Source organism: Lissotriton helveticus, chromosome 3_1, assembly GCF_964261635.1.
Source record: "Lissotriton helveticus chromosome 3_1, aLisHel1.1, whole genome shotgun sequence".
NCBI classification, from domain to species: Eukaryota; Metazoa; Chordata; class Amphibia; order Caudata; family Salamandridae; genus Lissotriton; species Lissotriton helveticus.
This window is the reverse complement of record NC_136061.1, coordinates 742,748,328-742,767,465: the sequence shown is the minus strand read 5'-3', so window position 1 is coordinate 742,767,465 and position 19,138 is coordinate 742,748,328. Positions and strand designations below refer to the sequence as shown.

The 19,138-nt window shown below is 43.4% G+C and overlaps 1 protein-coding gene across 1 annotated transcript in view; it reads right to left on the bottom strand.

The window, feature by feature from the left end:
* Positions 1–19,138, bottom strand: part of DKK3 (dickkopf Wnt signaling pathway inhibitor 3) — a 264,185-nt gene that overhangs the window by 43,405 nt on the left and 201,642 nt on the right. The window contains exon 7 of the mRNA XM_078680929.1: positions 7,673–7,829. Within this exon, the coding sequence (XP_078537055.1) occupies positions 7,673–7,829 (157 nt within the window). The remainder of the gene's footprint in view (positions 1–7,672; positions 7,830–19,138) is intronic.

Below are 19,138 nucleotides of genomic sequence, written 5' to 3'. Positions count from 1 at the left end.
TTCAAGATAATTAGTACAGAATGTACGGATATATAGTAGGATGAAACTTTAACAGACGAGCGAGCAGCCAGGGGATAGGGAGTTTAACCCAACCAATAGAATGGCTGGATTTTGGCTATCCTCCAATGAGGGATTAGCTCGTGGAGGTACATATTTAGACTCTACTTTTATATTTATTTTTGTTGATTTAGCGGCAAGGCGCTAGAATGTTATTCGCAATATGCTTTCTATATGTTGTCATTCTATTCGATTAGTCACATGTAAAATTAGAAGGCATTATACGGCCATACTAACACCCGGCACGGGCTCGGGTTGCTTTTGAGTAAATAACCAATGGGATTGGTACATCTATATTAGCACGTCACAACGTAGTCTTTGCTTCACAAACTTTGGAAACATTAGATGAGCGGACCGAGGTGGAAGCACCGTGTAAACTAACAGGTGATGATCATCGGCACGCAATTTAGCTGCCAATTAAGCCTATTTAGCGGATTTTTGGATTATTTAAGCACGTTACTCGTGCACTAGCATTGTCAACGGATCCAGGCTGACGAGAGGATGTTCGAGAAGGCGTTCTAAGGAATGATTCAGAGGTGAGTGTATTGTTGAATGGGCCGTGCATTAGGTCAGGACCGAACGTATATTATTAAGATTAGATAGAGGGTTCTTTACCTTTTTTTTTTCTTTTTGTTCAGATATTTCCCTTAATAATCTAGAGTTGGAAAGACCAGGACTAGGATGAAAGCTTAAGCGTACAGATGAAGGTTTTTCTGGAAAATTAATAAAGGTGAGATAAGGAGTAGGGGAACCACCGTTTTTTTTTGTTCATAGAGAGTCAGGATTGTTTCTACCTAAAGTTTTTTTTGGACTTGTAGAATCCTAGACTTCAAGATATTAATGTGCACGGATACTCAACTGGCAAATTCGGGAGGGATCAATCTATGAGGAACACGAGTCATTAAGTAAGCTGAACTTTGATATATTACCAGGCTTGGTTATTTTGATGTTCAGGATAGACTTGGTACAGAAGGACACCTTTTAACTTCTAATGTATGTTTAGTGCGACCAAATGATTAGCGCACTTGCTTTATAAATCTTTAAATAGGTTGAATTCAATTGAAGACTAGATGTTGAGAAGGAAACGCTATCTGTTTTAAGGGGGATACTATTATTCCTTCTGACTCTGCCTCACCCGAAATGCACTTTGCACGTGCAGTATACACTTGCAGTAATTTTATAGAAGTGTCTACTACTTTAAATGGGGTTGTTGAAATAATTGAGGTGTCTTTTCTTTCAGTTGGACATCTCTATAGATAAATTCCAGATTTTGGGCCGCCTTCTGAAAAACTAAACCTATGGAGTAATTTTTGAACAGCTATAGAATATATCGTGATACACTAAAATTTGCAAAGGTGAGCAAGATTATATTGTAAAGCTTGCTCAAACTGTATTAAATCTGCTGTTGATAAGAATGCATGGTAAATCAATTTATGTTTTGTTGTTTTCTTGTCTCTCAATATTGTAGACTAAATAGTGATTAGAAAAAGGAGAAATCACGTTGTACTAATTACATAGGACAAGCGTTACTTGTCTGTTTAGCGAAAGTATAATATTGACATTAGGATATGTACTTGTTCACTTATATTATGATCTTTTGTTTTGATCACATTTTTTGTATATATTTTTTCACAGCCCTGAGGACGTCCCATTTGGGGACGAAACGCGTCGGCTGTTGAAAGGCTGTTGAACGTACTTTATCATTAATGAAAATTTGTCGAAAAGAATTAACCACTTGGCTGCTAAGGCACATGATGCTCTTCCATTGACTTTCCATTGAAATCAATGGAAACTCCATGACGAGTTACCCTTGTCATTAGCACTGAAGGGGTTAAAGAAATCATTGTAATTATCACGCTCCTTCCTTATCTTTTCAATTTGTTCGGGTAGCGGTGAGGTTGGCGATACCTCTATAGGGGGTTGAGCATCTCTATTAGATACTATAATTGCATAATTGCCCTGTAGAGTGACCGATTGATACCCCATATCGCTCAATTCGCATTTGTAGTTTAAAAAAGAATTTAGCCAAGGCATCACACATTGCTTGTGATGGAGGAGGAGTAAGATCGGGGGTATTGCCTGACAGTGTTTTGGTGATCTCGTATAATTGCTTGCTTGAGTTTTTGGCTTTGTAGATTTGTTCTGAATAGAATGATTTTTTCGCTTTTACGATCATTGCTTTGTAAAGCGCCAATGATTCTTTATAGCGTGTCTTACACGCCGTATCATAAGTTTTCCTCCAGAGCCTTTCCTTATTCCTGTTACTTTGTTTTTGTAATCTTAGATCATCGGTATACCATGGAGCGGTCGGTTTGGATCTTCTCCTGGATAGGGATTTGATGGTAACTGAGTGATTGGTAGCATGGCCAAGCCAATTCTGGAATTGTTGTGTTGCCACGTTAGGGTCAGTGGACACCACTGGACGGGTACAGTCCAGCTGTGTTTTCAGATCTGACTGGTTTATGTTCTTCCAGTCTTTAAAAGAGCCTTGGTTAGTAGAGGTAACTTTCTTACTTGAGTGGGTCTTAATTGTGATTTTACTAAGTATAGCATGATGATCAGTCCACGGCATCGGTAAAATGTCCGATATATGTAGACCGTCTACGTTAGAAAATATAGCATCTAGGGTATGCCCCGCTGAATGAGTGGCGGAGGCGACTAATTGTCTTAGCCCCAGTGTTTCCATGTCTGAGATGAGGGTGGACGTGTCACTGTGATTAACTTGTTCTAAGTGAAAGTTCAAGTCACCTAGGACCGTGAATGACTTTTCTGTGGCTAAAGATTCCATTATGGTGCTTATATTGGCGAGGAAACCAGTCTTTGTTCCTGGGGGACGGTATATCAGTATCCCCTTGAAGTTAAAAAGGGCGGTGAGCTTAATTCCAAACTGCAATGCTTCACATGAGGTGGATGGGATGGATGTGGTTCTGACTATGAACCGTTCTCTGGCTATAATAGCCACGCCACCTCCTCTTTTTCGTACTCTATCCTGACGGTAGGCTTTGTATCCGTTAGGTACTGCGATTGCTAAGCCTGGCTCCGAAGAGTCGTCGGTCCACGTTTCGGTGACAAAAAGAATGTCTAATTTATAATCAGTGATAAAATCCGCTATTTCCTGACTGTGCTTGCACAATGAACGGGCGTTGATAAGAGCCATTACAATGGTGTCATCTTTGGTATTCATTTGTTGGTTGGTATGAGCAGAGACAGTATTTATGGGTATAGAGCTATTACAGTGTGGACAGAGCGTGGTGAGTTCGTGTATAGCAAGAGTAGGGTCTAACCTTAGACAGCTAGATTCAAGCAGTGGTCGAAGTTCCATTAAGGACGTGTGTGAGTAGACCAAATTATGGTTAATTTGCGGCCGGCCAGGGGTTGTGGCCCTAGGCCCGGTCCCGGCGCGGACGGGCGCAGACGGGCTTGCCTTTGGCCCGCCCGCTGCGCGGACGGGGTGGTCTGGTGCTCTTATACATATGAGAGTGGGAAAGGAGGAGGGTGGGAGGGGTCCAACCACTACACCGCAACCCTTACCTCCCTCAAGATGGCGGCTGAGGTGGGTCGAGTGAAGTGCCAGCGCCTGGGGAACGGCAGCGCTGTGGACAGGAAGAGCCTGTATTCAGCCTCGGAGCGACACTAATCTCGCGCCGAGGTAAGGGGCTATATTTAAAAGAGATCTGTTTAAAATATCTACAGTTTTCTAAAAAACGCTATTTGTATTCAATAACGTCCAGTCAGTCACACAAAGAATAGAGCAGAGATCCCCCGGCTTCCGCCTCAGGGGAGAAGTATGGAATTGTCGTGAGGAGAGGCTCCACCCCCCTTAAGTATTCTGGGTGGGCGGGAAGGGTCCAACCACTACACCACAACCCTTACCTCCCTCAAGATGGCGGCTGAGGTGGGTCGAGTGAAGTGTCAGCGCCTGGGGAACGGCAGCGCTGTGGACAGGAAGAGCCTGTATTCAGCCTCGGAGCGACGCTAATCTCGCGCCGAGGTAAGGGGCTACATTTAAAAGAGATCTGTTTAAAATATCTACAGTTTTCTAAAAAACGCTATTTGTATTCAATAACGTCCAGTCAGTCACACAAAGAATAGAGCAGAGATCCCCCGGCTTCCGCCTCAGGGGAGAAGTATGGAATTGTCGCGAGGAGAGGCTCCACCCCCCTTAAGTATTCTGGGAGGGCGGGAGGGGTCCAACCACTACACCGCAACCCTTACCTCCCTCAAGATGGCGGCTGAGGTGGGTCGAGTGAAGTGTCAGCGCCTGGGGAACGGCAGCGCTGTGGACAGGAAGAGCCTGTATTCAGCCTCGGAGCGACGCTAATCTCGCGCCGAGGTAAGGGGCTATATTTAAAAGAGATCTGTTTAAAATATCTACAGTTTTCTAAAAAAACGCTATTTGTATTCAATAACGTCCAGTCAATCACACAAAGAATAGAGCAGAGATCCCCCGGCTTCCGCCTCAGGGGAGAAGTATGGAATTAGTAATTAGACCAGTCCAATCGCGCGCGCTTCTGGTTAGAAGCAGTGTGTGGAAGATGCGCACGCCTGAGATAGACAAGTGCTGATAAAGGCTGCAGTGAATAAGAAAATAGTTCTCCCCCAAAAATATAAAGCAGCAAACCGTAAGGAGACTAATCAGCCGGTGCTCCTCTGTCTTGAACAGAAGTGAGCTATCAGCTGGTAGAACAAGTGGGGATGCACCATTAAAGAGGGGCACTGGAGGGAACCTATCGCAAGCAACAGGCAGGAATAATGTTGTGTTAAGGAATCACAAAAGATCTTGCAGACAGCGCATGCGTGCAATGCTCGACCTAAAAAACAACACAGAGTGACACCTTGTAACGCTGTGATTAGTTAACATAAGGCCCCTCTTGAAAAAAAGATTACAATACACCTTAACCACAACAGGAGTGTACCGGTCATGCCAGAGACCCTGGGACCTCAAAATTATAATTGATCTGAGCACCTTGGGTTATACAGCATATAGATGTGGTTTGTTTTTTACTACACCCATGGCACTATATAGTCATAAGGACAGTGTCCATGCGGAGTTCACCTTTCAATGGTGAAAAATACACATATACTATTTGTCAAAGCCTCATTATTTACAACATATAAATTCCCAACTTAACATCAGAGACTCTTTGGGATTTAGTCTCACTGCTTAAAATCCATACTACTAAGTTGTACCATTTGCGGGCACATCCGAGCTTGATACTCATGTATATGAAAAACCCTATTCAGATTGATGCATCCATGGTCATACTCAATTTTTAGGTTGCCACAACGCTCCTGCCTCACACATTACCTATGAGGCAGATCTATGAATATGAGAAGGTACTTAAGACAATTTCTACATCTAACTAATATACTTTTTTCATAATATATTATTCATTTGTTAATAGCACAATACCTGTACATAACAAGCAATTATCTGTAATCACATTGGCCCTGTACTGAAACTGAAGAAATATATTCTCTCCCTCTATGCTTTTCCACCTTTGTTTGCCTTATCCCCTCACCAGTCATAAGTAAGAGGATTGTTTTAATTAAAACCCCACATCCCCCACATGTATGAGTAGCTGTTTGCAAAGTACCACAATGAACATTGTTTGATTGGATGAACAACCTGATTACAGGTGCCTGTTGTAATATGTTTACTTAAACACACAAGATTGCTGCATGGCACACTAATAGGGTGCCACTCTCCCCAACTGCAATTCTCTTTTTCCTCTAAGTCATTGGCTCAATGAAAGCCAACTTATCTTTTCGACTGAATTAGTCAGAATAAAGAAATGTAAGTAAAGACTTATGAGTCCACAATATTCAACAAATAGGGACCCATTAATTTGGTCCTCACGAAGGCCTAGACCCTCATGGGCACCAGAGGTTGAAACATGTTGAGGGTTCACATGTGATGCTAAGGACAAATAACTCGTCTGAATAACATCACTAATTCACATTTAATCTTCACCCCTGTATACTTCACCTATATTAAAATGTAAAGTTTTAGACATAGAAGGTAATTTCATGCACCACCACATTTATCCCACCAGTACTCTCCCTCGGAAGGAGGTGGTACTCACCTATGGAAGCGAATACCTAGGAGCAAAAACCAATGATGACGCCACCCAACAAGACACCATAGTGTTGATTACTTACAGCAGCAGCGGCAAAGATTGGTTGACAGTTTTGGGTTGACACATGAGACACCTAGATTACTGAAAACCAGCAGAGCTCACTTTCCTTTGATTACAGATATTACCCATGTTTATTCCTGTCATGTTAGGGTGGGCCCTCCCTCTACACATGACTAGTTCAGCACTCAGCTCATTGACTAGGCACACATATATTGCTCTCACTACCACCTTTCTTGTTAGTGGTAGACGGGTGAGCAGGCTTCACAGCATCACCAGTGGGTCCCATATAATACAGGGCTACATCCTCCTCAGTTCTGCCTAGGGCGGCTGTAATTAATAGTACAAGGTCAGGAGGGAGTCTGACCCACCTAGGACGACCAGTCTGTAGGCTAGGTAGTTCCTTGCTTCTCACATGTATGGCCTTGTGAAAACTACAGATCAGCGTAAATAAGTGCCTGACCTCAATGGGGAGCCATTTTAAGGTGACAAGGATAAGATTAATGTGGTCTGATTTCCTGGTGACAGATATTACTCGAGCCGTAGCATTAAGGGCTGAGTTTATTTGTGCCAGGAATTTTTTGGGGTATTCCACACAGTAAAAAGTTGATGTTGTGGCATCTTCAGAATATCAGTAATTAGACAACTGTTTAAAAGTGTTCCAAAGGGATAAATGACTTGATTCTCTAAAGAAGTCTGATCTGATGTTGTCCCATGATCTAATGTGTTAATGAAGATATTTAGGTTAAAATGTTTGTCTACGGTCAAGCTCAGGAACTTCACGTTTTTGACAAAGGAAGGAGTTAGAGTTATTTGAGTAGAATTATTTGAGAAAGCCAGTCTTGAACATGGGTGGTGCAGTGCAGAGGGGAGAACATGAAGAAATTTGGGGGTTCAGATTGAATTTGACTACAGACTTCAATGTCTAGAGATCTCCTAGTCCATGCTTTGTAATGATAGGTGAATGCTTTAAAATCAATTCAGCGATTCTCACAAGGGCCCTTTTTTATAAGCGTCCATTGCTGAAAGCAGCAGAACTCTGCGTGAAAGTCTGGCAAAAATTAATAAATACCTTTGGAATTGTATGAAATTACAATTCCCATAGTAATTCCTAATTTCTTATGGAAACCTTAAGGTTCCACTTTAATGCTCATTATCTCTGCCCCATTGGAGTTACTGGTACCGCTTGGAGTTACTGGTGACCCAGGGTGGCGTAATTAAGTTGCAAAAATCTGCTGACCTTCTAATAAGGCTCAGTGAGGTAATTTTAGTGATTACTGTCTGCTTTCAGATGATTCAATCAAAAGAGCAAAGACATGTGAAGTCCATTTAGAGATGACTGTACTGCACACAGTACTGAGACCTCATGCTTATATACTGTACTACAAGATGCAACAGGTTTTGTGAACATTTAACATTCTGGATAAAAAGCTGCTCACAAATGAAATACTACATTAATATTAAATATAATCGCTTACCTTTGAAGCTGACAGATCAGTCCAGCAGCACAGGGGCATCGATCCAGCACACTCTCCAATTCCATTTCCCACGTGATCACATCCAGGAGTTTGCTTGAGGGATCATGGCACTTTTCTCCCTCTGTGGGCCAGGGGGTGCACATAGGAAATAGACTATCTGCAGTAAAAGAATACAAGGCATGTCATGAAAATACATTTTTATCTATTTATATACTCGAGGTCTAACCCTCCAACAGATGTCAGACTGCCACATGCACATCGCCACGTCAGGGTGCAGAGCAGAGTTCAGGCTCTGCGGTCTTACCTTTTCCCTCTTCTTCCTCCTTTTTTTCTACCTTCAGTAATTTGAATCTAAGTTAACTAGAGGTGGGCGAACCAACAAATTAACAAGACGAGCCAAGCCAAGGGTCTGGCTCAGATCTTACAGCCCATGGACGGGCTGAGCCCTGAAAATATTTGAGATTCTTACAGGGTTACTTGAGATGAGTGCACAATGGGGGCATCTCACAAAAAGTGAAGGACTTCGTTTGATAGAGGGCGGGCATACACCTGATGACAGGGATGCACTTCTAAACTAAGTGGTGGCCGAAGTGTGTGAAACGTGGTTTAAAAACCATTACAGTTGTTAAAAGCTATTTTAATCAAAGGAACAACTGCATGGTGTTAAAAGAAGTGAGCGGTGATTTGGGGGCTAATTATCCCATCACCGTGCTAAATATGGTCAACATGTTTCTGCTTTTATAGTCCTCGGGAGGTACATGGCATTCGTCAGGACCAGATGTTGAAAAAGGGGCTCTGCCTTTATACACTAATTGTGCAAAGGATCAACCACTAGAGGCCGGGGGTTGTGAATGATCAATGACCCCGTTAGTGTAGTACTCTCGCAAAAAAACAGCCTGTAGAAAAAGAAGAAAAAGAGAGAAAAACAATACATACCAAAACGTGTAAGTATCTGGTTTGTAAAGTTACATTTCATACAACACCACAAACAGAGGCGCACGTGGTGGTGTCTAGGTGAAACACGTGTCATTCATACTTCAGTAACTGCAACACTGAGAATGTGATCTACCTCCTGTACTGCCCTTGTAACCTGAAATACATTGGGATGACAACAAGGATAGCCAAGACACGGATTAGCGAACACCGCAGCACAATCCGTTGTAAAAAACTCCAACACGAGACTAACAAAACATTTCTTGGATGCAAACCACACAGAATCAGACCTCCGCTGGGTAATACGGGAACAATGAGGAAACAAAAGACTGACATCAGCAGACAAATGCACATCAGGGAACAACGCTGGGTATACAGACTACGCACATCGAATACAGGCCTTAATGATGAAATCCCATGGTTACAGTTAGGACAGTGCTTTAAATACAGTACCGTGCCCTAATACTGGAGAAACGTTATAGCCACGTCCAAAATGGCCTAACACCTGCACTAAGCACACACCTTACTCCACCAACAAGCGCATCCAATGTACATGCTTTTTAAAAAAATGCCACACACACATGCAGAGACTGATATGGTTACTTTATTGGGGAGTACCCTCCAAAATACATGGAACACAGCAATAAAAAAAACAACCCTCAATGCGGGCATTTCCATGGGTATATATTTTAGCTTGTTAATAACTGGCACCCTCTCATGTCTGAAATCCACTAGATCTCATCAGTATTGCCCGCTCTCTTCTCCCCACTATTTATCGGCAGGGAGGCGAAGAGGACGACTTTAGGACAAATGACTGGAAGCGCTGAAGAGGACAGTAAGAGTGTGTATGAGCTGAATGGGTGAATGGACATCATATGACACTTATGGTGCAATTCCACCCCTCCCACGAGGAATGCACTTTTTTAAATCTAATTTTATTCAGATATACATCTGTGTGGATATCTCCTTGCTCACTATCATGGACCTGATCCACCAACAATCAGGCTATGATTTTATGTCTCTATTTTCAGAATTTCACAGTAGCCTCTTCCACCCACGACCTCCCATGGAGCAAATAGGATAGTGCCCTGGGGTAAGCGACTAGAGACCCGCTTTTTTCTCTTCATTAGTGTTGACACGTATGAAGGACACGTGCTTCACCTAGACACCACCACGCGCGCTTCTGTTTGTGGTGTTGTATGGAATGTAACTTTACAAACCGGATACTTACAAGTTTTGGTATGTATTTGTTTTTCTCTCTTTTTCTTCTTTTCCTACAGGCTGTTTTTTTGCGAGAGTACTACACTCACGGGGTCATTGATCATTCACAACACCCGGCCTCTAGTGGTTGATCTGTTATACAGTTAGGAGCCCCTTTTTCATCATCTGGTCCTGACGAATGCTTTGTACCCCCCGGGGACTATAAAAGCAGAAACAAGTTTACAATATTTAGCACAGTGATGGGATAATTAGCCCCCAAATCACTGCTCCGTTCTTTTAACACCATGAAGTTGTTCCTTTAATTAAAATAGCTTTTAACAACTGTAATGGTTTTTAAACCACTTTTCACAAACTCACGGGCCACCACTTAGTTTAGAAGTGCATCCCTGTCGTCAGGTGTATGCCCGCCCTCTATCAAACAAAGTTTTTAGAGGGTAAGGACGGCCTATGATGAAGCATGACACCAGGTGGTGTGTGAGGCCAGTCCTTCACTTTTTGTGAGATGCCCCCATTGTGCACGCATTTCTAGTAACCCTGTAGGAATCTCAACTAGTTACAGTCCCACTTGTGTTCACATGTATTGGAGGCTGGCTGGTCCCTAGGCCCTGTGCCTCTAGTTCCCATCCCTAGTTAACAACTTGGGCTAGTGTGTGTGTACCCTGAAAATATTTGGGATGTATGACGTTACAACGCATGCTATTACAACGCATGCCTTTACGACGCAAGTTTTACAACGCAAGTCGATACAACGACTTGCGTTGGGGGGCGCTGGATAGTGAATAGTTTAATTTACTATTCCAACTCCAGTCCCCGTGGATAGTAGGCAAGGTGTTGGAAACTATTCCCTATCCTAGAGCGTCCCCCAGCGCAAGCCGTTCTAAAAGTTGCGTTGTAATGGTTGCGTCGTAAAGGTACTTCGTTGTAAGAGTTGCGTTGTAAAGGATGTTCCCCAATATTTGCCATGTAAATCATACAACACACATCAAGTTAAACATGACAAAATCTTTAACAAATTAAAAAAATGTAATTTCTTTAACATGTGGAAGCTTTGACATTAATGCGGCACATTCTAGCACTGCCCTGAGAAATACTTTTTAAAAGTCATTGTTTCGTACAACTGCTAGCCTGGACATATTTGAAAATGCTTTCCTACGCGATAAGAAAGAAAAAAGAGTTTTGGTGGAATAAAATATTTGCCTAAGAACACTAAATTTAAATGGGGAAGCTGGAATTTATCCAGATTTTCCGGTTTCACTTTGTACAAATCAGCCCGTAAAAGGGTGTCTATTTGTCTTTCCCTATGTTAGGGCTGTGTTTTTACCCCTTTGTGCATTTTTTCTGCCGTTTTTAAAATATAGTGCAAACTCAATGTGAAGGTATTGGAGTACTTCACATCAACACTAGTTACATTACACAAGGACACATGCAAGTTTTAAAGGCACTGGGAAATTAAGTGTTGACTGGACGCAGTGACTCGAACCCGCTTCCCCAGTTCCATAGTTGGCAGCCATAAGCCCATATCCTGGGTAGAGGGAGGCTGGCTGGCAGAAGCCACATAAAAGCTTGGCTCATTATGGGCTCGAGGTTCCAACATGGGATGTATGATGGACGCATGCATGCCTTTGCCACACACGCATTTACCACACATATGCCTTTACCATGAATGCCTTTAAAACGAAAATGTAAGTATATAACGGAAAAACTGTTATCTACCCTGTTAATGGAAGTAAGGGAAAAGTTAGCTGTCTCTGAGCTAAACCAGCAAAAGATCCAGGGCACATGTGAGGTATTGGAAGGTAAGATCAAAAACTTGGTGGACAGGGTTGGGGAAATGGATGTCTCTCTTGAGGACCTCTCCAAAAAAGTTGACTCTAATAAAAACAAGATTGCAAAACTGAAGGATTGCAATAAAGAACTCCGAGATAAACTAGAAATTCTCGAAAACAATGCTAGGAGAAATAACATCAGGATCCTGAATGTCCCGGAGGGTCTCGGGGGGGAGGACATCAGGGTTTTTTCAGTCAGGCTCCAAAAAGAGTATAATATGGACATTGAGGAGCACTCCCTAGAGGATGACATCCAGAGAGTCCAACTGGACCCTTTCACCAAGAGACCAGGAAAAAAAACAAAGGAGAATCCTGGTAAATTTTAAGACATACTCCATTAAGGATCCTCACCGGGGCCCTCAAAGCAGGAACATACAAGAAAGGAGAATGGCCTTCAGATCAGACATCTCACGCACCACACAAGACCGACAATGGGAGTTAGGGAAATGCATTCAAGAGCTAAGAGGGTTGGGGGCTCCCAGCCTCCCTAGAGGTGATGTGGAACTATAAAATGTACAACATCAGAGACCCCAACGGAGTCCGCAGCCAGATAGAACAGATTAAAGCGCATCCAAAATAATTTGCTAGTGCCGTGATGAAGCGAGAGAGCCCAAATTAGAGGTAGTCATTCAGAGTACCTCTGGTTTATTGGGAGGATTCCCCTGGCTGTGAAAGGTGGGGTGGTGGGGTCACTGGCAAAAAGAAAGCACAAAACAGTATTTTTTTAATCTCTTCACTGGGTGGGGAAGCATGTGGGTTAAAAAACAGAAAAAATCCTCATTTGTCAATTTAGCTCAAATGGACAGTGGTAAATCGTTGGGCTCCAAGACAGGCACAGCCAACCAAGGTAAACCAGTTTATTGTATATTTACCTATCCTCTCTAGGACAAATCCAGATAGACCTGTGCAACTGAAAATCTTATCCTGGAACGTCAATATCCTCAGGGTTGTCCCTAGGAGGGAGAAAAATCTTAGAGTACTTGAGACTCTCAGACAGCGAGGTGTTTTTAAGGCAAGAGTCCCATTCATCTAAAGAGGACTGGGCTGAGATACTTAAAGGGCAAAAGTGGGTCGACCAATGTGTGTACACCACCCAAGCATGTCCTGCGAAGGGAGTCACATTTCTATTAAAAAAACTTTCCAAGCTACCTCAGGGGATTGTATGGTTGGTCCTCCCGGTAGATGGGCAATAGCTAAGGCTAAAATGTACGGATCCTGGCTGACTTTTGTGGGATATTATGGCCCTAATTTGGATGATCCCACTTCTTTACGTACTCTACTCCTTCATTTGGTGGATATCAACAACCCTCTAAAATTAGGTGGGTATTTTAATGTAGTCATAGATCCGACTCAAGACACAACCTCTAAGAGAGCAGCAGCTGCGACCCTCAAAATGAGAAGTACCTTGAAACAACTGATGGCGGACATCGGCCTCGTAGATATTTGGAGGCTGATGGGAGACAAGGCTGGGATGGTAGGGGGACATTTTACCTTTCATAATAAAAAAAATTTGCCCACCGATCGAGGATTGATTTCTTCCTTGTGGACTCATTCACTAGCAAAAACACTACTAAAGTTGCCCATGCCCCAAAACACCCTTCTGACCACTCTGCAGTCATTTTAGAGATTGCTCTTAAGAACAGGCCTCTCTCCCGCAGGTGGACCTTAAATCGTTCTATGTTTTTAGAGCCTCAGGTAGTGGAGAAACTGAAAACCACCACAAATGATTTCTTTTCTCTTCAATTTGGATTCAGCTTCCCTCCTTATTGTATGGGATACATATAAGGCCTTCTTAAGAGGCATTCTAACTGGCCTGTCTGTTGCACAAAACAGGAAAGTCAGGGATGATATTAAAAAGCTTGAAACTATAGTACATACTTACCAGCTAGAACTTGAACAAAAAAGTTCAAATGTGTCACAAATCAAGCAAAAGTTGCAAACAGTAAAATCTGAGCTTGCCGATTATCCTGAAGTAATTATTAGGAGAAAATGGGAGTCCAGCAGGCTGTCGCACCTCGAATATTGGGAGGGGTGCGGCAAATTGCTTGCTTGGAAGACCAAGGCCAATCAAACAAGAAATCAGATTAAAGATCTTAGATGCCAAAACTCAGGTGGTATAATCTCCAATGTTGGTAAGTATGCGTCTGCCCAGTTTTTCCAAGACCTTTATACAGAGGATGTGAGGGTGGGTGAAGAACAAATCGAGGACTTTCTTCAGGACGTAGAGCTTCCATCCCTGCAGGGGATGGAGAAAGACAATCTAAATAGCCCCATTTGTCTCGAGGAAACTCTTCAAATTATGGGGGTTCTAAAAAAAGAGAAAGCTGCTGTCCCGGATTACCTCCCAAATGAGATTTATATCATATATGAAGGGACAAGCTTGCCCCGATACTATTACAGCTCCTTAACTCTGCTTTTATCTGCAGACAGAATCTCCCATTGTCTTTGGACGTAGCTACCTTAACTATACTTCTAAAACAAAATAAGAACCTGAGGGCCAACAAATCCTACAGACCCATCCCCCTCCTTAACTGGGACTATAAAATATACACTCAGATCTTAACAAAACAACTGGATAAGGTGGTGGGATCTCTAATTCACACTGACCAAAAAGGCTTTATAAAGGGGAGACAACTTCATGAGTTAACCAATAGGTACAATTGACCTGGCGAGGGAATATGGGAACCCTTTGACAGTGATGACCCTCGATATTGCCAAGGCCTTCGATAGGGTTAGCTGGCCGTTCCTGTATAAGATGATCAAACGTTTCAACCTAGGAGAACTTTTCTTGGCAGCATTCAAGGCACTATATAAAAATCAATCGGCTAGGGTCTTGGTCAATGCGAACCTCACTAAATCAATAAATATTGGTACGGTGACTAGACAGGGATACCCCCTCTCTCCCCTCCTGTTTAACATCTATATTCAGCCATTGGCCTGTAAATTAAGGGCAAGCCGGAACATCTATCCTTTTATTTGTAATGGCTGGTCAAAGAGAAATTGGGTTTTACGCCGATGATCTGATGATTTTTACTGGAGACTTACCCAACTCTCTTTCAGCAATCTGGGAGACTTTAGGACGATTTGGAAAGGTATCTGGGTACTCCATTAACCAACAAAAAACAGAGTTGATGCAGTGGAACACACCATTATAGGAGCAACCTAGTAGGACAGGAAATACAAAATCTGGGAGTCCAAATAGTACACAACCTGGAGAAGCTAGCTCAGGTGAACTACGATAAGTTCGTTACGGTTATCAAAAAACAACTGCAGGCTTGGGGAGCACTTCCACTGTTGTTTCTAGGTAGAGCTAAACTTTTGAACATGATGATCCTTCCGAAGTTCACTTTTTTGTTTAATTCTATCCCACTAGAATTTAAGAAAGTTTGGTTCAAGAGAGGGCAATGGGAGTTTACTAACTTCATCTGGGGAAATAAAAATCCTAGCATTTCCTGGAAGAAGCTACGAAGAAAGAAAGCACATGGTGATATTGCCACCCCATATCTTTATCAGTATTACTGTGCCTTTCATCTTAAGAACTTCCGACAGCTTCTAATGGGTAGCGCCTTTCTGTCCACGCTCTTTAGGGTCCTTATTGCAGAACCCCCAGTCCATGTAGAATCTTTCCCCCTCAAATTTGGTCACCCCAAATTCTTTAAAAAAGTCAGGCTAAAGATTCTTTTAGGCGCAGCTAAGATCTAGAATCAAGTAAGACTTTCTTTGAAAATACAGTATAATAGCGACTCTGCTCCCAACTGGGCTTCTTCAGGTACCCCCGACTGCCTTCTGGATTCACTAGCAACCCCTTTGCGAGAGTGCGTATTCATCACTGGGGACAGCTTATAGAAGATACCAAGCTATTCCCGTGGCAGCGACTGTCGGAGATCTCTAGAGATTCGGTCTCCAAACTTTAATATTGCCAACTGGCAAGCTGGGCAAACACCTTGGGCAAAGATGGTAAAGGGACCACAGAATTGGAGGCTGGGATACGCTTACGACCCCTTCTGCGGAAAGAAGTCGCATAATTGTACTGGATGTTAATTCAGGCCAAGGAAGAAGTATAAAATGTGCTGATGGAGATTTGGAGGAAGGAACTGCCAGACCAGGATCTTAAATCATTATGGCAAGAATATGTGTCTTAGAGACATACATGAAATCTGCTCCACTGAGGATGAACCCCCTTTTACTGTCCTTAAGGCCTACTGGAAGCCTCGGAAATTATCGAAGATGGGAAAGTGAAGAAGTGTCCCAAGTTTGGGAAAAAAAAGGCGAATGGTGTTCATATGTTCTGGCAGTGTCCCTCAATCCAGATCTTTTTGCACAAATTGGGTAAGACCATTACGGGAGTCCTGGGTCGAGATCTTAAGGTGAGCTTGGCTTAGGGAATTTTTGGGGTGGTTTCAGGAAGGTAGGAAAACGGAGGCCATCTTAAAACTCACAAAACCAGACTTTTTGTTTTAATTCTCCTTGCACGCAGGGAGTTGTGCATTAAGTGGATCCTTCCCTGCCCCCTTGACCAGGCTACTAAGCTGGTTAAGAGAACACAAGTTTTGGGAACTGTGGGACGACTGGTTTAAGGCACACATTATCGATCCAATCCCCCAGTTTTGAAATACTCCCCTTAGACTGGTTTTTATTTTCTTGTTTTTTTTCTTTCTTTTCTTTTCTCCTCCTTTTCTCGTCTTCTTGCGTTTACATCTGAGAAATCTACGGTCCAATGATTAGCAATATGCTATACAGGTTGCATTGGTTTCTGGAGTCATCTACTTGCTTCTGTACAGAGGAGTCAGCTCTTTTGAGCTCTTTTGACTGGGCAGGATTTGACTAGCCCGGGATGTTCAGTACACCCTCCCTTGTGGAGAGACTGGGTACTCCTTGACATAGTCGAAAAGGTCTTCTTTGACATCCTAGCATATACTGACAAATGAAGACAAAAAATATGTATATATCAGTTAAATGAAACCCCTTTTTTATATTTACACAAATATATATATATATATATATACACACACACACATATACATACATATGTATATATGTGTATATTTATATATATCTATCTATAAATATATTTTATGTAGAATATGTATATGTAACATACTGGTGGTCGCCAGTAGGTATTTATAGTTGGGACCATAGATCCATAGGAAAATAATGTTTTTGTTTTATTAATAACTTTGTTGCTGCTTGACGAATCTCCATGAAATTTTCACAAAACTTCTCCTATTTGGTACTACTGCTGTGTTGAAAGTTTTGGGTGATCGGTAAAGCAGGGGATGAGAAAAATGGTGGGTCCCATAACGCATTTTACTTATGTTGAATCTAGGAGGATTTTTCATTTTTTTAACACAACTACAACGCGAACTGCTGAACGGAATTACTCCAAATTTGGCAGAAAGCTAGATACTGGTCGAAAAAGCGTGCTTTTTGTGATTTGGTGTAAATCTGTTTGATCGTTTTTGATATCTATCTTTAAAATAAAAAGATATCTGGGGACGCAAGTCCTTGCAGTGGACTCACAAATTCTACAAAAATGTTATTGGCTATTGACACTTCACCCAGGAAGTGTTGGCAGCCATGTAGGGACTCAGCTTGAAGCCGAGTCCCAGAATAAAAGTAAAAAGAAGAAAAAAGGGGGCAGAGTAGGAAAACCCTGACCCCCAGATGTGATGGGGGGTACCTAAGGTAATCAGATGGATTCACGGTGAATTGAAAAAATACGGGCTTTTGCGCTTGCTTTCAAATAACCCCAGGGTTAGACTGCCGGCTGGCCCCTCTCCTTTACAAAAAAACAAAATCATTTAAACAAAAGGGGCAGGCCCTGGTTGGTGGATTTCCGAGAGGTGGTCAAAGGCAACACCCCTTTCCCCACCACTCTCCAAATGCACCTCTCAGCACACTGCTGGTGGGACCATGAGATCCTTTTGCCTCCTGAGGGCCTCAGGACTAAAGTGGACTTCTTACCCCAAATAGTGAGCCAGGAGGTGCATTTGCAGAGTGGTGGAGAAAGGGGGCATTGTCTCTGATGACCTCTCAGCAATCTACCTGTGTGGGTCTTACTGGAGGTAACAGGAGGGCCAGTTAGCCCCCAAGGGCCCTCAAGAGCCAAGGAGACTTCATCCCCCAACTAGTAGTGCACCAGGAGGCGCGCTTGCAGAGTAGTGAAGGGGGAATGGCCACCAAAAACCTCTGTGTGGGACTTGCTGGAGGTAACAGGAGGGGTGGTTCCCGCGAGGACCCACTGTATCCAAGGGGATTTCATCCCCCTGCTAATATTGTGCATTTGAAGAATGGTGGAGAAAGGGAGCGTGGCCTCCTATCAGGTCCCAGCAATCCCACTGGTCTTGCTAAAGGGAATAGGAGGGGTAGTTGGCCCCCATGGATGTTCTTGGGGGCGAACTACCCCTCCTGTTATCTCCAATAGGTTACACAAAGAGGGATTGCTAAGTGCTCTTCGGAGGCCATGCCCCCTTTCTCCACCAGTCTGCAAACACAGCTTGTGATGCACTACTGGTTGGAGGAGGAATTCCACTTTACTCCTGAGGGAACTTAGGGGCCAACATGCCCTCCTGGTACCTCCTGTAAATCCTACACAGCTGTATTCCTGAGTGCTGGTCAGAGGCCCAGCCCCCTTTCTCCACCACTCTGCAAATGTGACTACTAGTTAAACAAGCATTAGAAATGCAATAGGTCTCGCAGCATTAGAGTTAGTGCGTTTAGAATTGTTTATGGGTTTTTTGTTGTAAATCTTTTGCATTTTTATTTTTTGTAGCCAATGCTAAAGAATTACAAATCAAAAAAGCAATAAACAATTGTAAAAGCTTTAACTAAAAATCCTCTGAGACCTATTGCACTGTGTGAGGGTGAGGTGTTGAGGGTGAGTGAGGGTGAGGGTGAGTGAGGAGTTGAGGGTGAGTGAGGTGTTGAGGGTGAGTGAGGTGTTGAGGGTGAGTGAGGGGTTGAGGGTGAGTGAGGGTGAGGGGTTGAGGGGGAGGGGTCGAGGGGGAGGGGTTGAGGGTGAGTGAGGGTGAGTGAGTGAGAGTGAGGGGTTGAGGGTGAGTGAGTGAGGGTGAGGGGTTGAGGGTGGGTGAGTGAGGGTGAGGGGTTGAGGGTGAGTGAGTGAGGGTGAGGGGTTGAGGGTGAGGGGTTGGCGATTGTAAGGTGGCCCCTTACTGCAAAACTGGTTGCGGAAATCCTGGTGCATGAGCTGGACTGCTGCTGGGGCGCATTGGTGCTGTTACAAGGGTGTAAATGCAGCAAAATCACCCGATTGAGCACTGGGCGCTGCGCATCTAAAATGACGGCAGCGCACTGCGGGGGAGACTTCCACCGGCTGCGGCAACGGGAGATGTGCACTCTGTTTGTGAGCGGCTGGGAGGCGATTCGGCGTGCAGACTCACAGCGGAAAACTGCGGAGGCGGCAGTCCTGGGGGAGAAGTCTGGAGGGCGAGATCGCCTTAACCTTCCTGTGGTGCACTACGCTCCC